Raw genomic sequence first — 26,853 nt, 5'->3', positions numbered from 1 at the left:
AGATGAATAGTTGCCAGTCAAAAATATATGTAATAAAAAATATATATATCATATATTTATGAATGTAAAACTGACACGCAATTAAAAAACAGACTTTTTTGTGCATGTTGGATTATTGCTGAACTTCCATGCCTGGCCTGTGCAAAGTGTAAGGCAAAGCTCTACACCAAATCCATTAAGCTCCTATGACCTGCAGGTAAAATATCACTTAATATGCGACATGATATCTCCGCTTAAAGTTGGATACCTCCTGTGCCATCCAAATATACATACCTGTGAATTTAGTTAAAAATAAACTTTGTTTGGCATTTTGACCTCAGCCTCTCCAGCCCACCGTCTGCCAGCCACGTCTTTATGTGGAAGCTGTTTATTTGCTCTGACGCTGAGGATTTCTACAAATATCACAAGAAGACACTGTATCTGCTGGGCTTCTTTCTCCACCGGCGGCATACCACAGTATGATGTGGCATCATCTACAAGCTTTCTGGTAAATTTGTGTAGCCTGCTAATTTTTTTTCTAAATAAGCAACAGCATGAGGCACCCGGGGGTAACGGAGTCAGTGATTCATCAGTCACCATTCTTGTCGTAATTATGATTTCTATTTTGACATCAGGGAAAGTCTTTGAAGTGCGTGTGGTGGCGTGGAGAGCCAGCGAACAGCCTAATGGAGATGGAGTATCAAACCTGTTCGGCGCTTGCCAGTCTTCTCTGAGCAATCACCCATGATACCCACCCATGGTGAAACAGAACTGGCTCTTTCTTGTCATGGCAAACCTCCTCATCTCACGATCCCCTGAAATAACACCATGTTTGCCCAAGACTTTTTTTACAGCTGCTGGAGAACACCGGATAACCCCTCTGTAGGATATTTCACTTTATAGCTGAACTTTTCCAGAAAACATCAGAAATCAAGTCTTGAACCACTGTTAGAGCAAAGTATTAGCCATCTGTGTAGAAAAACCTTTTGTAAGCGTGCGGCAAATATAGCTGATCCTTGTGAAAACAGTGATAATGAGGAGGAGTATTACGCTAGAGTTCCTGTTTGTTGGTGCCTTCACCTCTGTTTGTCAGCGAGTAAGCCATTTGTAATGTCAAAATGGAGAAATAATGAAGCATAATGGCGCCTCTTTGCTCTGTGACATGCGGTAATGTTTTTTTTTTTATCACCTCTTAACACTTATCGTGTACCCTCTGATCACCTCTGACAAAAGGATGTCCTCTTGAGAGCATCTGACACTTCTATATGTCTGTTTCGTTTGATTGTTCTTTTCCCGCAACATTGTACGCAACATTGCACGCAACATTGCACTGTGGATTTCTTTCTATATTTATGGGATAAAAACAGCACAACACAAAGGGAACACTGGTCCAGACAGGCTGGCACATATCTCAGGGTGTGAACGGGTGGGGGTAATTTCCTAAAGGTTTAGACACCTGGCCCCGCCTGGGGTTTACGGCAAGGTCAGGACACCTGCGCTGTTTTATAGCCGAACTTCCTGCAGAGGGCTTTGCTATTACAGGTGTTCACACCTAACATTTATTTATTTTAGATTTCAAAGGTGGTTCACATACACTCAGCATGTAGAAGTGGAGATGCAGCGGAAGAGCCCCGGTACAGTCGGTTTTGGGAGGAAGAGGCACGACAGAATGGCGATTCAGCTTTGTACGGTGAGCTTTTGCACAAACTTCAAATATATTTACAATATTAAACAATCAATGATTCATAAGATGTGATATTTACAGATATTACAAGTGACATGGGTTCAGTGATCGCAGCGGAATGAGTCAGTAACTGGAGTTGATCTTTGAAAGAAAAAAGCAAAAAGAAAACCAAGAAAAACCAAAAAAAACCAACCATTTCACATTGTTTCCTCTCCTGTTTCCAGAGGAGACAAACACGCCTCTGGTGTCAAGAGCCTGGTCAAGTTAATGCCAAGAAATCTGTGGTACAATACAAACAGTTTAATTGTGTAATTAACAATCAATAACCACTTCTAGTTAGAACATTTCTGCCGAAAGGAACCGAGAAACACTTATAAAACAGTCAGTCGTAACAAAATAACTGGTGTTCTCATTGAAATGAACTCATAAAAAAGAAACACTTTTTTTTACAGAATATTTATACAGGAGTAGCTTTTTGAATTGGATTCTTAACCAAAGGAAGACACATCGCAGACATCGATTTTCACACAGATTGCATATGTTTTTCTTTCTAAGGTGTTCTATAGGTTAGTCATTTTACCTAAGCTTATTTGCATGATAGTAAAAATTGCATACAACATTAATTGTGAAGCTTGTAGCATGAGTTGCTTGACATACAGCACTTTTTATAGGCAACCTTTAAAGCACATTTCTCCATTTAAAACGTTTAAGACACTTCTTGTTTTTACTGCCCACTGAAATTACATTTATAAATAGAAACAAGATTGGTGGAATAAAAAAAAGAGAGAGAGAGAGCGCGCACGAGGAAACGTAAACTGTTTTTTTTTAGTTTTTTTTTTTAGAAAAAGTAATTACATCAGAAACACTGCATGAACTGCAAATAAATAATGTCAGACAACATAAACATTGTGAAATTCACATTTCCAACTGTGTGGCAATTCAGAAAGTTACAGTGACAAAGGTTTTGCAAAATAATCTAACATCGGCAGTGCCGTATAGTACAAGGCATTTGTTGGCATAGTTTTTTAAGACTGTATTTTTTTTTACAGTTACAATATAATGTCTATATATATATATATTTATATTTCTTCCCTAACAAATAATATGTAAAGAGACTGAGCTATTCTCGTAGATGCACCTGGGCTGGGTGATCGCGTTCCAGAGTTTGGAGTGATCCATAATCACATTATGCGCTTTTTAAAAAGAATAACTAATCTGCCAGCAGGCTCCAGACTTGATACCTCATAATTAAGGCCTTGTCATCCACATGGTCCTTGATTTCATTTGCTATTTTCTTAAAAAAAAAAAAAAATCCAGTTAAACATCACATACGTAAACACCTATCGAAGTCCTAGCAAACTCCAGGGGAACTTTTTTTTTCCTTTTTCAATAATCAGTAGCTCAAAAAGATAAAGTAAGTCAGTGTAAAACAACAGACATAGAGTGCAGTCAGCAAATATCCACGGCAACATACTTATAATTTTTTTTGTGCAGATTATTTAAACGATGCATCAGTCTTTACAGTGAATAATACAAGTTTTACAAAATCGAAAAAGTAGTACTTTTTGTATTACTGAGTCTGAAATGGGCTTTCCAGTGTGTGAACACTCATTTCGCACTGTGAGTTCATATATGTGTGTGTATATATATATATATATAGATATATATATATGAACACTCCTCATACAGTCCAGATGCTGTACTGATTGAAAACACTACTTTTCTTTGTTTGCAGTGTGGTGTTTCTGTGGCGGCCAGAGCGTTACATTTAGCACAGTCACCAGTCTGTGTGCACAGGAAAACTCTCAGTACATGTTTCAGAGGGAGAGTCCTACTCCTTGGCCTCGTGCTCCGACTCGGACTGGGCTTCGGCGCCTCGGCCCAGCTGCTCTTCGATCTTGATGGAGAAGATGGTGCTGTTGGTCTGCGTGCTCTCGTCCAGCTCCTTCAGCAGCTCTCCGCTCTCCCTGAAGTCCGTCAGCTCTTCCTCAAAGGCCGGGCTGCTGCTGCTGCTACTGCTGCTGGTGGTGTTGTTGACGATGGCTGCGATGGTGGCGGCGTTGTTGTTGTTGTTAATGGGCTCCTTGGGTGCCTTTGCTGGGTGACTGACATAAAAGCGCTGGTTCTGGAAGAACTTGATGATGGTGAGCTTGGGCAGGTCCAGCTGGGCTGAAAGGGTGTGGATGGCCTCCTCGTCGGGGTACAGGCCCACGTCCTGGATGAAGCTCTGCAGGATACCTAGAGCTTCCAGGGAGATCTTGCCTCCGCCCGTGCGGGATTTGATGCTCCCTCCGCGGCTGCCTTCGTCCTCCGTTTCGGCCGGAGAGGCGGTGGAGGGTTGGCGAGGTGGCAACCGGGGACCGGTGTTGGGCTGCTGTTGCTGCAAGGGCTGTTGGGAGGGGTGGAGGGACATGGAGGGCTGGTGCTGCTGCTGCGTCTGAGGCGGCTGAGCCTGCAGCGAGGAAAAAAAAGGAAAGAGGGAAGAGAAAGGAGATGGGGATGTTATCAGTGAACACTTATCGGCGCCTTAATAAGGCCTTTCATTAAAATCAATTGAGTTGTGAGGAAAAATGGGCCTGCTGTGTATAGAACAGGCACTTGGTTGAAGGAATTTTCCATGTAATATCTCATTGAATGCAATCAGTTCTGCAGATATGATGTTTTTCCTTTTTTGGTAGTGGGAGATTGAGTCTCATTGTGGAGGTAGAGGAGGCAACAGCCCCACACCGGCAGAGACACTCGTACACATGAGTGACACGATCGGCTCCACGCACACTGGGAATTCACAGGCAAACTGGCCTCTCTATTATATCCTGCGCTGCTTATCGTGCCTCTATTGCCCGGCAGTGATAAACAAGCTCCCTGTGCACAATTCACATCGCGATGGTCCGGCTGATTTGCCGCCGTGTGAGAATGCTATCGATGGCTTTCGCTCTGCCGTCAGAGTCCCGTTAGTGTAAACACATGACACATTACTCGTAAAATGTCTCATTGTGTGGTTGGAGAGCGAGCGAGTGGGCAACTCGTGGTCTCTATTGACCCTGCAGAATGGGCGCTCTTTTATTTTCATTTCTGAGTCAGACGCTGTAGATAGGTGTTTCATAATGAAGTTTGCAAAACAGCACTTTGCAGGGACTCTGCTTGCCAGCTGCATAAATGCACCCAAAGATGTGATTTTTACTGTACCCATATACTGAGCCGGGCTAGTTCTTGTTGAGCAAATGTGAGCTAATTTGGCTAATGTATCACGTTAGTAAAAGAGCAGCGCAAAATAGTTAAACGCCAGTCTCTTATGGACACTGTAAAACTGCACCGTTAAATCAGAAATAATCCTATTTTATCAATCTGCAACCGTTTCGCATTTGCATGCAAAGTATGCACAAAATTCCCTCATTCCATATCTGCTGCTCAAACTGATTTGTCAAAGAAATCCTATTACCTTATTTATATCCACTAAATGACAGTCTTTGTGAAACGCTGCCATTGTATCCAAGTAACCAAATAACTAATCAACCACTCTGCTGTGGCTCAGACTTTTAATAGAAGTATTATTGTACTTCATTAAGATGTTTCGACCGTTAACCGAGCCTGTGTGTTATTTTCTATTCATCTGCCAGATGTCTCTTATAAAGCAGCTCTGTTAAGCAAGTTCAGCCTAATGATATCTTTGAAAACGGTTTTTGCTTAAAAAGTAGCAACTTTTAAGTGTTGCCGTGTTGTTAATTTATGTGTTCGCAGAAACTCCTGAGTGCTGTTTACTCGAATTCCTGGAGAATTACTGAAAGAAGAAGTCAAATGGGGAAAATTAAGGTTTCCCCCCCTTTTTTTTAACTAAATTATTCTCGACACAGACCTTTGGAAAACAGGATATGCACAGATACAATAATCAGACTTCATTAGGATTTTTAAAAATGATTCTCTCCACTGTTACATAATATTGTAATTGTACCAAAAAGAGATCCAAATCACAAGCACAAATAATCAAATTGCTTTGATTTAGCAATTAGTGACCCATCTATCCATTTTTTTAACAGCTGGGGGAGGGGAGCACCTTATATTTTACTTTGACATCCACAGTTTAGAATAAGCAGTTAACCCAACACGTGATCAGCCACAGCCAACCAGTGGATTCAGCCCCAGAAACATATTCAATGATTCAATATTCATGTTCTGGAACACATCTGTTGTAGTTTTAGCTCGGTGCCTTGCCCAAAGGCACTGGCTCAGGTCATAATCTGGTGAAAAATATCACACTCACCTGTAGCTGGTCACTGGAAATGTGCATCAAGTGCGACGGCCGCTCGTTGTGGTGCTGCTGGCCGGCGCTGCTCTCCTGCTCGTAGATGGCATCGCGTTCGGCCTGAGAGAGGCTCAGGAAGCGTCGGATCATGGAGAGGTTCTCCCAGAGTGTTCGGTTCTCTGGAGACGGATCCTCTTTCCAGCGCAGCAGCTCACAGAGCCAGCCCTGGACAAAACATTTGAAAGGAAGGAAGGAGAAAAAGGATACAAATCAGTAAGAATAGAATGTACTGCAATTTGGACCCAATCTGTGATCTCCAAAATGTTTAAGCACAGTTGCAGCCCTAAAAAGGCCAAACAATCAACCAGCCTACGAAACCTTAAAACAGAGCTGCTTCTATCGGAAGCATCAAAGTACTGTGAGGAAGAAAAAGCCACTGTGACACCATTTCAAAATAATAAACACATTTTTTCACTAAAATGAACAAAATAAAACGAAAACCACTCATAAAATGCACCATTGTTTTTTTTTTTTTTGGGTCACACAGCTGAAGATGAAGACGTAAGGTAGACAAGGTCAAGCAGCACAGCAGGAGGGAACATTTTAATATGACAAGAAAGACATACTGGCATATTGAGTAGCACCCTTGGGAGGAAGTGAGTGACTCCCATGTTTAAAATGCTCCAGCAGAGGGCCATGAAAGACAGAGCTGAGGAACAGTATAAGACAAGTGCAGTAAGAAAAGGCTTTATTTGATTAACACAATGCACAAAGAGGTCTGACCTTGGTGATTAAAAGATTCAGCGAGAGCCCGACAGGAAGCGCTAACCCCCCCCAACATGTATTTCACTCGTAGTTGTTCATGTATTTGCAAACGTGACTTAAACATGCATGATAACAGTTGGCCTCCTTTCATTTGGTCATACTGCTTTGATATTTTATTCTTTGTTATATTAAATTTTTGTTGTTTAAATAGGGAACTAATCAGTTGCTAAAATAATCAAGATGTTCGAGTTCATATGTTCATTGGATGTTTGAAGATCAAGATACAATACACATTCAAATCTAATGATAAATTGAAATGACCAAGAAATCAGTGGGCGGGATTATTGCTCATAAAAACAGCTGCAGGTAGCGATGCACCAACATGTCAGCTTATTATTGGTACCATCAGATTTTGCTGATGTCGACTGGCATCCACATAAACAGCAAAAAACATGAAGATTTAGCAAAGTCAGGCCACGTTTTGTTTTCCAAATATGAAAGATTTAAAATGTTTGCTTCCCCAGTATAACGGGAGGACACAATAAAAATAGAAAATGATCAGAACTGTTGCTTGATCAAACTATTATTTAAAGTGTTGGTAACATCGGTGTTACTCGATTCTAACTACTGATCTCCCTTCCCTTTCATTTCTTTACAAACAGAAACGCCTCACGGTCACAGTTGCTAAATGTGTGTTTATGTTTGCTCACGGAGCCGAGTGAAAGACTGAGGACTGCACAGACAGAAGGGCTCTACAGGGGCAGAGTGACGTGGTCAGACGTGATGACCTAAACCTCAGCAGGCCAGCGTGTGAGTGTGTGAGTAAGAGTGAAAGGAAACAACGCACCGAAGAGCTGCGTGGGAGAGAGAGAAGGGTAACGAAGTGGGGGGGCCTGCAGTGATGTGGGAATTGTAGTGAAGCTAGAAGAGAGCTGTAAAGGAACAAGAGAGGATGAAGAAGGAGGGATGGCCGGGGGAGCAGAAAGCAGCGAGGAGGAAACGCGGCGTCAAAGACAGGCAGCGAGGTGTGCGAGTGTGTGTGTTACGGAGGGCCGCTCTCTCAGCCGGGTAGTCTGTCCTGGCAGCGCGACAGAGCGGCGCTGTAATCTCCCGGCCAGTGCGCGGCAGCACCTTTCATTTCCACAGGATTACACCGTGCTGCTGGTCTGCACGCAGACACACACGCACACACACAGAGGGCAGAGCCACGCCGCCACACTGCATGCAAGAGATAACTCAGCAGTTTGGTTGTCCCCTGTTCCAACTCCTCCCATAAGCCACATCAAACCCAGGAGGGGTTTTGGAGGAAGGCGAGAGGGGGAGAAAGAGAGGGAGAGAGAGACATAAAGGGAGGGAAGGAGAGAGAGAAAGGTGGGGGAGAGGGGGCCATAAAGCCTGCGTGCCCACCTTGTTCCTTTGCCACGTTTATTGTTGCGTTTTTAATTTGCATGCAGAGGGATTTGGACGGCGCTCCAGTTGGGCTGTCTGTGGTTTCAGCTGATTCGGTAGTGAGGAAGAACACACACACACACACACACACACACACAGACACCCCCCCCCCAAAAAAAAAACAAAAAACAAAACACAAACAGACGCACACAAACCACCACACACCATCTTGTCAAAGCCAGAGAAACAGTACCCCAGCCCAACGATGGAGTAATCCAACTCAAACACTCCCCAAACCAGCAGGATTAAACCCAAAGTAGCAGAGCCAATCAAACAAAGGCGCGACGTGAACTCCATTCCAATGCCAGGAAGTCCATTTGATGAAATAAAGTACAGAGTTTATTAGTTCACAAGTGTGAATGTTCGTTTGTGTGGCTTTTTTTCTCTCTTTTTTTGCTTTCGACTGGGCTGCCACAGACGATGCTGAAGGAAGGATCACGTGCCACGAAGAAAATGATGTTTTTAAACGCCGCCCCTGTCCAACACTGCGGACAGTCAGCACTTTCCAGCTTCAAGAGCTCTGTTTGTGTTTGTCTAATTGCATTGCTTCCACAGTCCAGGCAGAGGCAGGGGGACGGCAGAGAGGACAGCGATGGAGAGGGACAACGAGAGCGAGACAGAGAAAGAAGTGAGCAGTTCCCTCTTGAACTTTGGAAGAAATAAAGTTGGGATAAAGTAAAGTAACAAATGTATTGTAAAATATGGCGTACCGTGAAATTTATTTGATATGAAACCTACTTAAATATGACTATTTTTCACGAAAATTACCCCATCAACGAGACTTTATGTTCAACATTCCCGCACTCCACTGATATTACCATACTGTTTCAAATCTGTTTTCCCCTTTATTGTTTAATGTAATTTGTTGAGCCTCTCCACTGCAGCTGACAAGCACCAACTGCTCTTGATTGGATCATGGAACTTGCTGCCCCTGCCGCTAAAGTGTTCCAATACGGCCCAGAAAACAAAAATCTAGGGCTCTTCAATGCAGTGTACTCAGTGTTTTGTTGAAGATCATTAAGGGCTCTCTATAAATAAACAGAACAGGTAGTTCAGAACAGGCCTGTTTGACGACCAATAGAGAATATGGCGCTCTCTCAAAGTGTTTCACAACAACATTGTTGTAAAGGCATTTTCTCATATCGCATGACTACAAAACGCTGCAGCAACAGGAACCAAAAGTCTACTTATATTCGCTACACTGTCTCTGGCTGATAACTTTGATAATGATCAGTTACAGCAAACCTACATTCATATCAGAAACAGAAGTAACAGATTTATTTTTATTAGGTGGACTCTACAGTTCTAATCTTCGCACCTCTCATCCCCCCCTCGCAGTTCGCAACCGCAGAAAACAATGTCAGCCGAGCTAGAACTCAACACCCAGCAGAAAAACGACGATCAAACTGTGTTGGAAGCGAACGGTGACCTAAAACCGCTGTAAACGTTCATTTTCCTCAGTCTCCTCTGCGTCTGCCGCACCTGTAATTTGCCCATTGTGGGAAATCACTTGCACCTTTGGAAAACGCCACAAAGTAGGCCTTTTTACGGTTTTCCACTAAATTTTCTCTTGGGTGAAAACTGTTGCGTTGTTTTCATTTGAATCGTTAGTTTGACCTCAAAGTCACACCTTTGACCCCAAAAACTGCAATTCTTCATGACATCCCGACTTCTTAAATTAACCTTCACTTTAAGGGTTAATAAATCATATTTACTACTCATTTAAGGACAAACAGCTTTACAGCTGACCAAATAAAGAAAGCTATGGCTCAGGAGATCAGAGGTCAGTTCTCAGGCTGCTTGTCCTTCGCATACTCTAAATACTGGACTCCAAATTGCCCCCACGTGTAGCTATTAGCATGCGAGTGTTTAAAGTGAAAAAAATGTTTCATAAACGGGTGAATGTGGCTTGAAGTATAAAAAGCGCTTTGAGCGGTCAGCGAGACTAGAAAAGCACTATACAAACACCCGTCCATCCAAACACATTTTTTCCAACCTAGATAACCTCAGAAATCACAGATTAAGTAGTGAACTGGAAAGGCAGTTTATTTGGATACAAAGCACATCTCTCAGTTGAACTCACAGATGCTGCAAACAGGTTCATTGAAGCAATAAGTACTGAAAGGCATAGGATTATCTTGCTATGCTGGCACACACCTGCAACAATATTGCGCTGTAATCCGCTGCCTCTGGGTCATTGTTGCTTAATTATTAATTACTTTCAAACAACTGGACTGACAATCAAGGATTCTTTTTCTTTGTTTTGAAGCAGACATGACCGGTGGCTCATGGGGCTACGGGGTCATGGGGTGCCAAATTAAAAGAACACCTCGGGGCCCTGGAGGTCAGATCTGAGCACAGCCCCATGAGCTTCAGCAGACCATTGTATAATATTGATATAAATAGTAACCGGGTGTTCTGAGAGAAACGGTTTCCTTGCAACACAATAGTTGAATTCATGCGCAAGATTCACCCAGCTATGCAATGCAGTACACCGTGTATGTGTGCTGCAGTCACAAGCTGCCAATGAGAGCATAGGCCTGCTCTGTCAGAGAACAGCATGGTATTCACCGCTCGACCCACCCACCCATTCGCCACCAAACTACTGCTGCAAACACCCCCAACATGGAAGCTCGGAGGAATGTTTAAAATAAAATCTGGCTCTGCTGCGAGACAGGCCGAGTGGACAGACAGGCAGACAGACAGGAAGAGGTCTGTCACATGGCCTGGACCAACACCTTCCCCCTAATCTCATTTGCTTGTTATCAGCCCCATAAAGCTGACCTCGGCCACCGCAAAATAAATAACTAAAATAAGCCAACAGATGTCCATCAATTTGCCATTTGAGGTTTTTCCCGCCCTCCTTTCTCAGATTACTGCGTGACCAAAAATAATGCCTCACATTCAACCCAACAAAAAGTACTTTGAGCACCATTTTTTTAACCATCTGGACAAAAAAGGCCAAGATGACACAAAAAACATGAAAAGGGAAACTCGGTGATGAAGAAATGATCGTGGCTATTGTTGTGGCTGGCTGGTTGGAGGAGAAGACGGTTTCTGAGACAGCCAGACAAACCTCCTGTGTCTGAATAAGGCAGCGAGCTAAAAGAAAGGGGAAGACAATGCATCACTGTCTTTCCTCCTCCTTGAACCTGGCAGAGGCCCAGCACTGGCAGGCAACACTATGCAGATAAACGCAGCCGATAACACGGTATGTTCAAACCTGTTTCTCCTCCCCGAGCACGCCGATCCGGCGTCTGCGCGCGCAGGGTTCAACCCTGCGAGGTAACGTGCGCCGTGTTGTAAATACATTACGGCATGGTGGACGCCCATCTGCTGACGACGGTGGAGTCTTGAGATGTTCCCGATGCTTCGGCATATGCGAATCTCCCGCAACAATAAGCAATAATTGACTGCACATTTCTGGGCCAGATTCCTTTGCGGCGTGTGGGTCTTTATATGCAAACAGAAAAAGCTTTGACTGTACCAATTGTTTCTGGCATACAGTGAGGATGAAAAGGCAGTGGAAACGGGGTCAGTCGCCTTAATTGAACTGCAGTGGCAATTGGAAGGGCGGCCAAAAAATATACTAAGAGCACATTGTTCCAATCTCTTGTAACAGATGAACTCTGTGACAAAAATGTACACTTCTTCAAGTTCAACTCAATTGTGTTTGTGTAGTTTGCCTTCTCGGAGCAAACGTACAAACTCCCACAAACTCCATCTAACCCTTTAACAAAAGGACAGGCCTTAATCCAAATATATGTTCCTCCGTGGGGGTGATCCAGTGATCAATGCTTAAAGGGAAGGAATTAAATTGCAGTTCAGCTAAGGATTTACCACATTGATTATCGTTGCACCGCTGCAGCTAGATGAATATGTTGGGTTATGCGGGGAATTTATTATGTCGCCAAAGTAATCGTGTTTATTTTCTTTCATTCTCCGTGTGATAGGCAGATGATCAGGACAAGGGCAAGATTTGCACTAAAAATGTCTGCTAGCGAGATTTGAACATACGAATTTGTCTCGCTACTGGAATGGAAAAGATTACTGAACTGTGCATTCATCATATATCCAAAGTAATGCAAAGTAATCGTGTTTGCATTATTTCTTTTACTTAAGAGAAGGTTTGCGCTGGAAACGGCTTTGCTAGATGACAAAATACTAATGTAGCCAATGTTGCTGAAAAGGATTACTGAGCTCTGTTTCAGGCCGCTTTATGTTGCATTTATAATGCCGCTTCTGGCTAGACTTTATGTCTTGATGCATAGTTTTTGAGAAAGACCACGGCAACACTAAAGAGCCAATACTAACTCTGATCAATTCTGGAGAAACTAGGGACCCGCCAAATCACTAGTTTGCCTCTCTAAGCTTTTTCTCTGACAACTCATGACTAAATGGCTAAAGCACTTCTGGATGGATGCAAACTGCATTTCGTTGCCCTGTACCTGTGCATGTGCAATGACAATAAAGTTGAATTCTATTCTATTCTATTCTATGAGTGGATATTAACTACAGAAGACAACGCGGCACTGAAAGTGCGAGGCATCTCCAATGGATCGAGAGAAAAACGTTCAGTGCTTTTATTACTTTCTAATAATATACCACCTTCTTTGTATCGTATCTAAGGCTGTTCACCAGATGGTGATCAAAGAGTTGAATTTATTGTTAAGCCACATTTTTATTTACCTCTGCATAATTTCTCATAACCTCACCATCTGATTCTAATTCACACGCAGGTCCTAGGCCCTCACGAAGGAGGCAGGCTACAAAACAAACGGATCAAACGACCATCTTTGTAAAATGACAGACAGGCCCCAAGGATGGCTGGATTTGCGACTGCAGAAATTAATGATGAAATTTCTAGTACGGACGCTTCTTTCTTAAGGAAAGCTTTTAAGGATTAAAAACTGAGTCATCTAAATCTTTAGAAACTTGCCTTTAAAACTCTTTTTTTTTTAGTTATTAAATCTCGTTGATACGACTCTGATGTCTTGTCAGAGAGGATGCTTTCCAGATTGTGGTTGCCAGATTGTGTTACTATCTTCTTTTGTGAGGATGTCAGTGGCTGAGCTTTAGGAGAGAGATTCGCCAGTCTGAATCATACATGCCAAACATTTAATCTCTATTCGAGCTGTGACACGGAGAAGTCTTAGCCAAACGGCGAGCGTTTTCTGAAGAGGGGTCGCGACCTCTCCAGATACAATAAGCAAGTTGACAACAATAACAGACTGACAGCTAACGCGACGCACATTGTGAGGGCGAGGCATGACTGTGCAGGAAATGGCCCTCTCTCTGTGTCAGCACTCCTTCCCAGAAACAATACCGAGTAGCTCTGTGTGGCAGTTTACGTCATGGCTGCCGAACCAATAAAGCATTGAGGGTATTTTCGAGCAACCAAATAGAGGCAGATGGAGCATAAAGAATAACCAAAGGCAAATGACCAGTCCATCAAAAATGGAGCACATTAAACATCTGTGTGGTTACAGTTTCTTTTTTTTTAACCGCACATTTTATTCTTTTCCAAGCAAAGTTCTTCACACACAACCGCACATAACACAGTAACAATTGTACGACCAGGGACTTTCCCACAGTCGTCCTCCTGCAGAAAACCCTGATTGTCTGCAGGATGAACGCGCTGCCCGAGCCCAAGGAAAAAAATTGTTAAAATTTGCATATCCACAAATTAAACTGTTGTAATATTTCGCTCAGTCCTGACCAAACACTCGCAGGAAATATATTTTCTCTCCTAAGAAGGTAAACTTCACATTTTAGTGGACTCTTTGTCCAGGAAAGCACCACAGATTTTTCATGTGTACAAAATGGCTGAAAATGGAGTCGCTGATGATGCTACAGTACACGTGTCTCTCTGTATCAAATATTAGTATTGTTGAAATTGCACCATAATCTAGTTTAGCCTGGTGGTGGGCTGATATTTGTATATCCGCACTGTCTGCACAGCCACACTGAATGTTCAAACACTGTTCTCCATCCACAAATTTACCTCTTGTTTATAATCTTTTCTATTCAATACTGCTGAGGCAGATGGAGGATGAATGCACACAAGACAACAAACACATCGAAGATGAACTGCAGATAATCAACAACTGCAGCAACGTTACAAACGCAGAAAGCACCTACATGGAGTCTGATTCCATCAATTATAAGAGCTTGATTGAGATTTAATTCAAAGCTGGGGTTTAATTGCTAATATCAAAGCATAATTAAGCTGATAAATCATGACTGATCTTATTGAATTAGGGATTGAAATAGCAGAGAACCTGCAAATTGTCTATGTCAGCTAAATAAGTGTTCTTAATTGTCGACAAGTTTGCAGATTTTAGTGAAACTGATCAAATATTTAAAGTCAGACAAAAGATATGAGGTTTTTTTTGTTTCCTGTTCAATTTGAAGCGACTTGTCTTATAAAATAAAATCACAATTTTCAAATGTCGAGAAAAATCGCTGAAAAACCTCAAATGTCTCTGTGAAACATGGCTGGAAGCCCTTCGTCAGGCTCAGTTCATGCAGTATATTGTAAATTTACCTACTAATAGAATTCAATGTGGATAAAGTGATTAGTAGTGAGAGGCAGTCATCCTCAGAGGAAGCAAAGAGACGAGATTTTGAAAGACAGAGAGGAGAACAAATAATGGTAGCAAAACCAAGTGAACGTAAGCAGGATGAGGACTTAGATAGGTCCTAATATCTCCCCGTGCAATTCCCCCTCTCTCACACTCTGTATGCACGCACACTAGCACAGATACACACTCTCTCTCTCTCTCACGCTGCATCTGCCGGAGCTAGTGGCTGTAGTTAAATTGAAATATTTCCCGGCGTGTGTCAGAAGCATGCAGAATGGTAATTATGACAGATCTGATTAGGCGGGCCGAGTCGGGCGGCTCCGGGCTGCAGGTGCGACCTTGTGCATTCCTGCGTGTGTAAATAAAATTAATTACAAGCGTAGGGGGCGCGCAGCGCGTGACATCAGCGCGCACAGGGGGGACTCCCACGGGGGGCACCCTAATGGAATATTTTCCCCGAGTCTAATAATACAGTTGGTATTGACTTGAGGTAATTAGGGGGATCATTAAAGCGCTTTTCCCGGCGTATTTGCCTGCCTGATCAGATTAGCGAGAATGGGCCTCAGAACAAGCCCTGTGTGGTCTGTCAGGAGAAGTGGAGACAGTGGGAGTGGGTTAGCTTGCTAACATTTGCAGGAAAGAAAAGGCTAGCAAAACCCTGTGCCTGTCAGTGGAATAGGAGTAACTTTTTCTAACAAGGCAGAAAACAGTGAGAACTAGTGATGTGAGCTGTGTGACAGAATAAGCATCGGTTAGGCTTGTTTATCGAGAGAGCTCTAGTGCTACTTCAGTTATGTAGCGAACTGGCTAACAGCTGCTGTGCTCCACGAAACATTTGTCATACAGTAATGTACTAGAGGTGATGAGGATGAGACAATTTGGAGTCTTGACAGTCGGGGCAGATTCCTAGTTTGGACTGCAGGGAAGGAGGTGGGCGACGAGGGGGGGAGGGAGTTGTGCGGTCGGAGACAGATGGGGTGAGAGGTGGCACGTAAGGCGTAAGTGAGAGAGATGGCAGGAGAGACACAAAGTGCTCTGAGCATGCTCAGTGAGACCCCGTGCTCCCACTAAGAGGAGGAGGGCTCGGAAAACAGGCTGGTGGGAATTCCACTGTCCATTAAACAATAAGAGAAAGGCTCATTTCAGAGGGAGGGGAAGACTTACCGTTTGCAAGATAATTCGTTCACTAAATTAATTATTCAGACAGCTGGGTCTCCAGTTCAAGAAATTGTGTCTTTAATAATGGAGGGGATCTGGCCTAGCCTGTTTCCCATGGCAACCTAATAACCAAGCAGGCACGGGAGATAAATAAATAAATCAATTAATAAACAGCCACGGCCCTTTTAGATCCCCAGGGGCTGTGATATGCTCACTCTGATCTGCCTAATTTGAGAGAGAGAGGTGAGGAGAAGCACACAAACAAAAATTAAGACAGCACTGCTGTAACAGGAAAAGTCAAACTTGTGGGAAGCGATGCAAAACTGTAACGAGTACCAGCGTAACATCCTCACTGTCGATTCTGATGATCTATGGATGCCGCCGATTTTCATGCAAAACGCTCCTCACAACAGACAAACCTCTGAACGGTCACAATCTAGACAGAGACACCGAAAAGGTCAGCCATCTGCCCCTCTTGTAAAGCAGCCACTGGACGGAGCGGAGCTGCATGTGTGTGTCTGGTTTGGTGTAGCTGGCTGAGATTAAAGCTAAGAAAAGCTTTCATGTCCGTATAAAACATGTAAAACCACTAAGCGGATTCTACCCGTAACAGGAAATTAGCAACTTTGGAAACATGAAGCAGTCACAGTTATGCGGTCACCCTCCCTTCCTCCTATCAGTATCGCCACCCGCCGCCGCCACCCACCTTCACCCAATAGTCCATATCCTTAGACCAACGAGGCACTCACTCCCCGCCATCACCGGCCCCCCACCGCCCCCCTCCTCCACTCCAGGGACTGCCGTGCCAGGCGGGTGCAGGGTGACAGATGGCATACACCAACCTCCCCCCCCCCTCTCTCTCCCCTACTGCACCAGCCCCCCTGCTCGGCCCCCCCGGTGGCGCAGCGGCGGACCAGATCAGTGCCATTCTGTCTCATTAGAGCCTGGCTAATTAGCGTAGCCTCTTCCAGGGGAGAATGAGCGAGTGAGAGAGGGAGACAGAAAGAGAAAGAGAGATGGGGAGGGAGGGCGCCGTTTGTGGTGGTGACTGCGTTCTGTACTCCACTGGCCATTGAGGAGTCGGAGGGCTTTGAGCCCCGCAGTGCGCGGGGCTCCCAGGGTGCTTGTTTTATGACAGCAGGGACTCTGATTCCATCCACCGCACAGTTCCTCTCAGGAAGTGTTGGGAATGTTTAGACATAAAAGTCGTGTCAAAGGAATGCCCCCGATCCGCTCCACCCCACCCTCAGCCGACCTCCCATCGCTCAGCTGAATATTAGCTGCCCTCTCCGTCAGGCTAGCCAACACAGCAAGCCTCCCCTGTTAACACGAATGAAAACAAAGCACTGCAGCTTGCTAGATAGTGCTCTAGCCCTACTGAGCCAGTTAATAATGTTGACATCAACTCCGGGCTATCCAGATCATAGCTTGCACCTCTGCAGGCTAAAATGAAATGGGCCGTTTGGCAAATAGCGCAACTTCTGGCAGTGTCAACGCTGGATTTGAACCAGCAGCGCGCAGTTGTTTTCTCCAAGTCTGACATCTCCTGAAGCTAAATGGAGATGGAGCATTCTTGGAGCGTTCGATCAGTCTGAATCATTGAGGAACGGATCATGAATAATGATTTCGATTTTATCAAAGAGTAAACACAATATGTATCCTAATAAATCAGAATGGCTTTGTGGATTGCTTAAAAAAAATGAATGCTCTGACTTCAAGTAAATAGCAAACATTAATCTGATGAAGTATTGTGGCTCGGGTTAGAGTCGCTGCTCTATAGTTACTACTCTGAATATGTGGCAGTAAAAGAGTGATTGAAACGCAACGTTGAATATGTGCATGTGGAGGGTGAGGACTGGCAGAGGCCTTCAGTGGTTACGAGCCCTAAGAGAGGACAGCATGGCTGCGTTCCAAAAACTCCCCGAACACCAGCCGACATAAATATGCACACTGGAGTACACATGCACTGGTCCACGCGTTCAATGTGCCTCCTCAGAAAAACACACAGTACATGCTCCACTCTTAACCGCACGCTCGGTGGAGCGTGAACCAATGAGCAGGCTCGGGTGAACTTTTCTACTCAAAGTATTGCTGCACGTGGCCTCCGTCAGGTCACCATCTCCCATCTTTCTCTCCTTAAAGATTGTCAGATCTGTTCTCCTCTTCTCGGCTGTCTCAGATACGCTAACGTGGTGTCCCAGTCACCTGGTCCCGTGCTTATGTAAACATACTGGGAAACCCTAAGCTGAGCTGAACAGGCAGAGTTTGAAATGCAAACCAAGCAGACAGGACAGTGCCAGTTTCAGTGATGAGGCCTCTTCCTTCCCCTCCCCCCATGATTATTTCCCTGGACCCCATATGGGCATCCTGCCAGTCTAGCCCATCCTCCATCCTCATCACCAACCACAGTACCAGCAGTCTCTGCTGGCATGGTGCTCTACCCACGGCTCGGATGGTTATTTTTTTTCCCCCTGCAAGGCTGCAAACCTCTCTTGACCTAAGCTTAAGTGATGATTTTGAACATTGTAAATGGATACATTCAGCTGTTCCTCTCACTGATTTAGACAATACTAGCATTTTAAAAACCTAAAAAATGTCTTCAAAGCAACACCTCTTTTAAAAACGAGTAACCAATGTAGCCAATAATATGCAGTATGACTAAAGAGACCACAAATCACTGCTAATCACTAATGAGCATATTGTGGGTATGTGTTCTACAACAAACCACCACATTTTAAAATGTTTTTTTCTGGTTAAAATAAAACTAGTGCCATCTTTTATCAGTTAGCATAAAGGCAGCACTTTTACTGGATATGATATTTCATGTTTAATCAAAATCGACTAATATTTTCATTGTTAATCAATAACTATTATATTGACTAATCACTTGGTTTTAAATCTGCAACAATCTTTTGAAAAAAATGGCCGTCATAATTTCCCAGGAACCAAGGTGACGCACTGAGGAAGAGAACAGGACGTCTGCTTGTTTCTTATCTATTTAGGAATCTGTGTGTGTGTGTTCCTGTCTAGCTATCTTTGTGAGGACCCAAATCTGCATCCTACTATACTTGTGAGAACCAACAGTCACTTGTGAGGACACACACACCGGTCTTCACAAGTTTGAGGCTCACTCAAAATGTATGTTTAGTGTCAGGATTACAATTAGGTTATGGTTAGGTTATGGTTAGGTTATGGTTAGGTTTAGGCATTCATTTTTAATGGTTAGGGTAAGGGGCTAGGGAAACCATTATGTCAATGAAGGTCCTCACTAAGATAGCTGAACGAGCTTGTGTGTGTGTGTGTGTGTGGGTAGTGGGAGGGTTTGTTCTCATTTCTTGACAATTGTTCACCTGCTTCGGGTGTATTGCTAGAGACCTGATTTAGTGCAGCGTCAAGTCTTTGTGTTTTGACTAAGAGCTGCCTTCTATTACACTTTCACATCTACCGATCGCCTGTCTGTGAGGCATTTAGAGAATATTGGTAAACTGCAGCTTCATCACTCACAGCCACAAGGATACTTTCAATCTGTACGAAACACTGCAGTAAAATTGAGCACAAAGATGGTAATAAAGGTTCTCACTAAATACAACTTTGTTCCTTATCTGCATGTCAGAGGAAGTGATTAATACAGGGCGAGATTACATTTGATTAGTTACCAACTGGCTCAGCGAGCATTAGCTCTGCTGCTCAGACTTGCTCCATATGGTTTGTGTTAAGTAATTGTATCCTTATAGGCATCTTCTATTCAATACAGTAACGCTATATCTGTGTATCACCTTTCATAGCCGTTTGCCTGTTTGCGAGGTGTTTAGGGACGTCTGTAAATTTCAGTTGCGGCGATTAACTCTTCCCGCAAATCTTTACAACGAGACGTGACAAAAATGATTGACTCATTGCTTGACGAGCAAACTAGCTAATCTATCATTTAACATATCATTGCAGCCCTGCGGTTGCCTACACAAAGTGCCATATTTATTTACTTTTGTGTATGACAGTGATACTATACACAGCACTGAGGGAAAGGAAAGCCTTTTTTATCCAGACTGCGATGCTGGCATTGAGGACAGTAAGATAAAAATGCTTGAACTGTCTGCCCAGAGCATGAAACTAAAACAATGAACCCACTGTCCTGCTTTAAATTAAATAAAAAATATTGACAATTTCTTTTTTGAATATTTTTGAGGAAACTGCAGCTGAAAGCTGGGTCCCAGCATCTGATTTTCAGAGTACGTGGGTGCTGCTGGGGAGGAGCAGCCGCTGGCCTGGCGGTGCTGGTAGATGTGGCAATGCCGGCTGGGTAGTAAGGGGGGAGGACCAGCTGCCCGGGGAGCGCCCATTACGAGATAGAGCCAGAGATAAGTGCTCTCCCAGGCCCCTTTTCAGAGGCATAATTAGCACACTTCTTATCTGCTGCTCAATTCACATTCACACCCGCCTGCCATGAATGGAACGTGAAAGAGAGGCAGAAATCGGGGGAACGAGAGAGGTAGAGGGGCAAGACAGAGAGATGGGAGGGAGGTGGAGACAGCATGATGGAAACCTGTTCCCAGACAAACCGTCATTTGAGAAGAGAGAGACATGAGCGAGTTAATACTGCGACCGCCTCACTCTCCCCCTTTTCTCTATCCTTCCAAGGAGTCTTTGAACTCCTTAACAAAAACAGTGGTTTGTGCATCAAACTGCAATTTGGTAAAACAAAGCTATCTGGGGCTATAATCATCCTAATCAGCAAGAAAAAAATAAAGCCTTTGCAGATATTTCAAGATTATTCCGCCCTTGGTGATCTATTTCTCCCCCCCACCATCTTCTTCATCAAGCACAATTGTGGAAATCTTCCCAACTCTGCCTGCGACAGACACACGAAAACCTTTAATAATAAGTCCTCAGTGCTACATTTTTAATTGCTTTTAATAAAGAGTTAAACTGGCGCTATGTTTTCACCCTCTGTTTCCAACACACACAAGCTTGTGTTGTGTGAGCTCTGCGCTCTTTGTGAGAAGATGACAGGGGCTCCCATCATCATCTAACTGAGCGGAGCTAATATAAACAGGTTTGTTTGGTGTTGAAACAGTGTCGACTGCTAAACTCCAAACCCACAATAAAGAAGACATGTGTCATTATGACGATAAATCGCTCCACTGATACACTGAGCTAAGTTTCCTCATGCGCCGTCTCCAACCTTTGATGGAGATGTGCAGTTTTCCTGCACACACGCATCGAAGCAAATTCACCAGAGTTCACCAATCAGAGACAAAAGGTCCTCAATTTCTCTCTTTAAACACAAAGGCTGTGTCTGCACGTGTGTCGTACGTATGCCCGTCTGGACTTTCATTGATTTATGGCATATCAGTACAGCTCTACTTTAGAAAGCACGGTTCAATTAACAAATTATGCGACAGTTCTTTAGTGTGCATTTCACTACCTGGCTCTTGGAGGCCGCCACCTTCGCGAACAAGGCCTGGGACACTTTGGCCCTCTTCATCTCCTGCTGGATCTCATCGTAGATGGTGGAGTTGATGTTGAGGATGCAGCTGTCTGCCTTGCCGTTCCACTCGCTGGGCAGCGGTGACGGTTTAACCTGGTAATAAAAAGAACAAACATTTGATTTAAAGGCTTTCCTGGTTTTATTAAACTCTAATGTGTTGTTAGATATAAGATTCTATTTGTATTTGACAGGTTTAGATTGCATGTGTGGACCTGGACTCTCTACTCTGTCTGAAGATTTTATTTTTAATAGTGTTGTGTGACAGTTGGTTTACTAAATACTGCAACAGAGTAATGTAATGTAATTTAACTTTATTGTTCCAGACTTTCTGATAACACTTTGCGCTGAAAGACAGAGAAATTATTTGCCTCGCGCTTGAAAAATAACTTTCCAGCTTCATAAACGTAGAAAACACTAAAATTGCACTGACATGGGGATATTGTTGTAAATGAGAGTGACTTGTATTTTCAATGAGAATGTATCTGCTCAGTTGGCAGTGCTGTGGTTGGGTGAAGTGGTTTGCTCACAGGTGAAATGCCCACAGGGATTCGGGGATTCCAATCCTCCGGCCTTACGCTGTTACAGTCTTCCCTTCGGGGCTAGAACACAACACAACCACATTTGTTCAGGCTCACATAAGAAAAAAAAAATAATAATAATAAAGGGAATCTGTCTGAACACATGATCACGCATGCAGCCACCTCTTACACACACACCCGCGCACTCGAGTGTAGATTACACCCACACACAGCGCCAGCCTTACTTCGCTCACAAACACTTAGATGTGTTGTGTGAAACGTTATTATTCTTATGTCAAGCCGGTGATTAAAAAATAAATGTAAGTCAAGTGAAATCAAATCATCTTCATTCAGCGGCTTGTTGCATCTTGACGAAAATCCTTTGACAAGGTAACAAGTATCCTAATAAAAGCATTACCCAAGAACCATTAGCATATGAATCATTCCATACGAGTCTTTCTGAAAGGAGCCATCGACAGGGTTGGGTGTGGGTACAAGTAAATGGCATTCAAATAAACCATAATAACACCAACAGCTACCCATCTCGCGATGGAACTGGTGATCAAAAAACATATATATTCAAGTATTTGTCTAGACACCTAATACGAGCTCCTTTACGTGTTAAAAAACAATCTCTGAAATTTGTGGTGAAAGTGGAATGTCTGAGAATTTCTGGGCCTTTTATCCTGTTTTATGACAGCTCGACACGGGCTTGTCAGTGGGAGCGGGAGGGTACCGTGTCAAGCAAATTGTTAAGGCAGAGACATGCACTAACTGGCTTTGGGAGAGTCGAGCCGAGCCATCGGTACATGTGAGAGAAACATACCTCTGCATCTGTTTTTATGAGGCCAATAAAAACCCTCCTCTGTCTCAGGCTCAATTGCCACCCTGTCTGATTTATGTGCTTAAATTCGCACCGCATTGCTCCATAGGAGAGGCTGGCAGATGGCCAGGTGTATGAGTGTGCAAATCTGTGTGCGCGTGAGAGGGAAGGACAGAAAACAGGTCTATATGATAAATGTCAATTGGTTTAAGTCATACAGGTGACGCATATTAGGCCTTGAGATATTGTACTGATGTGCCAACAGTGTTTTGAGTGATGTGAAAATAAAAATCAGAAAGCAGGATTTGAATTTTCTACACCGTGCTGTAGCCACTGCCTTTATTCTCCGCCTTGGAGATTTATTTCTGTTTTATTTTGTTTCCGTATGTGCCTCTGCAGCTCTGTGAGCTCACTGCAGATATGCTAAGATAAGCCTGACATGAACTAAACAGGCACTTCGTAGCTCCACGTTCCTGCCTCGGCTTTAAGGACACTAACAGGAACACTAGAAGCAGATTATTTTGCCAAAACCTTCTTTTACTTTCCTTTTTTTACATCAATAAATTCCTGTGCGATAGTCCACTCTCCTGCTTTGAGTTCCCGTCCTGTGCCGGCACAGCTTGAGATTGTAAAGATGAGCCGTGAACTGCAAAATGGTCCTGCTTTAAGTTCAGCGCCGCTGCTTCACAGTACGACTCTTTCTTTTCAGCCGGCCACTGCCACCACGCTGAGCCGTTTCAGAGGGAAGATTGATTTTTAAGATGGGTGGGCTGGGGCTTCTATCTCGCTCTCCTCCGCACCTAAATAAAAGCCAAATTTTCACCGGAGACAGGACAGAAGAAGCCTTTGTCTGGCCCTCTCACCTCCCAAATGCAGCTGACCGCACTTCAAATGGGCTTAAGTGGTAGAAAGTTGCCACATACCTTTCAAATGAGGGACACTGATTTGCGGCGAGGGTACAAAGTTGTGCTGTGGTACGAGGCGATTTCGAAAGAGGCACTGACTAAACGATGTTTGATCTTTCACAGAGCTTGTCATCACCGCTTTATTTTTTTGAAATGGGAGGGCTGTTAATGCTGCCTAATGCATGGTAAAAGGTCAAAATTAGCACAAAAAATTATCCATCATTCGTGCACCATTCTCACCTGTGTGGTGAGGGCGGGGATGATGCACAACTCATTTACATGCAGGAAGAATGTAAAGTATGTTCTCTTTACCACTGACAGACTTTTATTTGTTCCGTGTGTTTCTAGAGAGGCTGATACAATAGAGGGGAATGTGAAGCACGCAACGAAACAATGTGTTGGGGTTGTTCTTGTACACGCGCTTGTTGTTGTCCCAGAAAACAGAGTGTGCTAATGAGTGCGTGAGGTGCTTGTGTTTGTACAGTATAAATATTTAACATCGCGCAAATGTTTTATACCGACTGACTGAATCTTCTGAAGAAGAAAGAAAAAGGAAATAGCGTTTCGTTTGACCTCGTGTGGTTTGCAGCACCTCTAAAAAAGCGCCCGCGTCACGAGGTTTGTTTCACACGTCTGTCTGTCTCTGATTCCAACGCAAAGACGGACAGACAGACATTCTCATCTCAATCCAACCTGTTCTCACGCGCGCATACCTTTACCCGTCGCTCGCTGCGTGTAAACACATTCATGAAATACCAACAACATCTCGGCAGAGCTGGCTCGACAGTTCAAAGGAACAGATCTCTTCACATATGTCCTTTTATGGGGTAGAAATGTAGATTTATCACTCCTGAGTTTTGCGTGCACACTGAAAACTATAACCGTGTAGAAATTTGATTTTCTTTGCTTTTTGTCAGCCACAGGACTTTAAAGAGCTGTCGCTTCATTTCAGATTACTCTGACTCGGAGCAGAAAGCGTTTTCTTTGAGTTGGGAATAGTTGTGGAGTTTAATAAGCAGGGTAATGGCAATAAACATCTGGGTTCGGTTGGCAATATTACATGATTTTCGGGTCCCGAAGTTGACAAAGTATTTACTACAACTGCTGATGCTTTGTGTTTCATCCATCACACTTCTGCTACCAATGGAGCACAGCCTCATCTCACATCATATGTCAAGTTCACCGTCCTAATTTAAGCTCCATAACTTTGCATGTGTGTCTGCTGGTTGAACCCATCCACAGCATCCACAGAAACAATAATTTACCTGTACAGGTCGGCTGGATGGAGTGCTGATGAGCGGAGCGGAGCCCATTGCAGAGGCGGCCGTGAGGCTGCGCTCCCGCTCCTCCTGATAGATGCGGTCACGTTCGGCCTCCGGCAGCTGCAGGAAGTTCTGCATGGCGCGCAGGTTGACCAGTAGCGACTGGGACGCCGTCTTGGGATCTTCCTCCTTACGCAGGATTTCAGACAGTAAGCCCTACATGATGAAACTACATTTAGTACATTTTTAAAAAAAGAAAAAGAAACAAGAAGGTGCCAAAAGAGCAGTGGACGGAGAGCAGCATCAAAGAAGAGTGAAAGAGGAAGAGAGAGTAAGAGGCTCTCAGAGCGGGAAATAGATGTGAAGCAGGGGTCACGGTGGTAACCAATAAGGAGAATAATCACATTAGAGGGTTCTTAAGTAAGACAGTAAAGTGTAAATGGAGACTCTAATGACAATGGAGCTGTGACGCTCTCACACACGCTTTCTTTTCTGAGTCAACTGATTATGTGAGAGTCTCCACCTCTCGCAGACTTGCAGGAGCTTTGTCTACAGAGAGCAGTCCATTATTAATGTTATAAAATCATCCCATCATATCCTCATGACTCTCTGCAGGGCTTTTGTCTGGAAGTACAACAATACTGTTCTGTCAGTCTAAAGCACTTCATCCACGATCATTTGTGGGGATGACGGGGAAAAAAAAACACTTTACTGAAACTTGTGTGGCCTCTGAACCCGTCGCACACGGGTGGTATTTATTTAGCACATCTTGGACATATTCTTTGAGTCGTGTACTGCTTCGGATAAGAGCGGAGCTACTCGCCTGAAACATCTTGTCTTGTTCAGCGGGCAATCAGCGTATCCTCTGTTTACTTTTCAATAGCGCTCGATTCCATCATTATGAGACGGCGATGACTCCATTATCAGAGGCGTGTGATTGGGCCTTTTCATCAGCTCTTGGCCACACACTGTGCAAACCATCGCTGCGCTTCTCTCACCATCAATACGTGTGATTTGGTAATAAAACAAAGTGATGGGAAAAACATATTTGCGCTTTTATTTATTTATTTTTAAAGCGTTCGAGTCCTCTCGGGCTAATGATCAGAACTGCAATATGCGATTGGCGGCGTTTCTTCGGTGACTATTAAAATATACGCAGCCATATATGTCATGTTTAAAATATGCAGGTCTGTGGTATGCAGACATGTGTGAACAAACCACACGTTTTTATTGGTGTGACTGTGTACTTGATGGATACACATTGTCAGAGGACAGATTAGCAGTATATCCTTTTTATGCTTGAACTCCGTGTGTGTCTGTTTGCATTCTTCAGTGTGAACATGCTTATCAGTTTTCACCATCGACCCTTTCTATCTGTCTCTTTAGTTCAGTAGTTTCCACCCCATTAAAAAAAAGCGACCTCTGCTCCTTTGATGCACCTCCCGCACTGACAGAGGCCTCTTCACCCTGCTAATCAACACCTCCCTCCCCTGTCCTTTTATTAACGCAGACTTTGTGAAGATACGCAAACCTAATAAATAATCCTCCAAAGGCACGTTGAACTAATTCCTAACATCAGCCACCGATAAGGCTCTATTTGTGTGGGAGCCTGCCGTGCTGCACAAAACCACCACTGTCTGACTAAGTAACACAAACGCTCACATAATTTTTGTATCTGTACGTTCTAACTCCAATAGATCCTTATCGCTCTTTTTCCCCCCTTTTCTTATTCACATATAGAACTTCAAAGAAAATGGAGCAGTAACGAGGTTTGTCGTCAACCCCCCCCCCGACACAGATAGTACGTCTTAAGGCTTTAACGCTGCCATCTGCGTGTCTGTTGATATGTCTGTTAGGCCTCTGACTCTGCAGTGAAACCACATATTTTTGGCAGAGAGAACGGATGCCATGACCGAACCTGGGTCTTTCACATGGCAGCCTGCCAGCTGTCTTCGAGTGAAGCAGAGGTGCTAGACTACTGGAGTGTGTGAGAATCATGAA

The 26,853-nt window shown here is 43.8% G+C and overlaps 1 protein-coding gene across 3 annotated transcripts in view; it reads right to left on the bottom strand.

Moving 5' to 3' along the window:
- Positions 1-1,948: 1,948 nt before the first annotated feature.
- Positions 1,949-26,853, bottom strand: part of satb1b (SATB homeobox 1b) — a 57,049-nt gene continuing 32,144 nt past the window's right edge. For all 3 annotated transcript variants that reach the window (XM_087848465.1, XM_087848464.1, XM_087848466.1), the window contains exons 9-13: positions 24,856-25,068; positions 21,872-21,943; positions 21,282-21,437; positions 5,922-6,128; positions 1,949-4,115 (exon numbers count right to left, since the gene is read on the bottom strand). In XM_087848465.1, coding sequence (XP_087704591.1) covers positions 3,495-4,115; positions 5,922-6,128; positions 21,282-21,437; positions 21,872-21,943; positions 24,856-25,068 — 1,269 coding nt within the window. In that variant the 3' untranslated portion in view covers positions 1,949-3,494. The remainder of the gene's footprint in view (positions 4,116-5,921; positions 6,129-21,281; positions 21,438-21,871; positions 21,944-24,855; positions 25,069-26,853) is intronic.

The sequence above is a fragment of the Neolamprologus brichardi genome, chromosome 11 (genome assembly GCF_056152115.1).
Source record: "Neolamprologus brichardi isolate AB-2024 chromosome 11, ASM5615211v1, whole genome shotgun sequence".
In the NCBI taxonomy this organism is placed as follows: domain Eukaryota; kingdom Metazoa; phylum Chordata; class Actinopteri; order Cichliformes; family Cichlidae; genus Neolamprologus; species Neolamprologus brichardi.
Note: the sequence above shows the minus strand (reverse complement) of the source record. Positions and strands in the feature narration are given on the sequence as shown.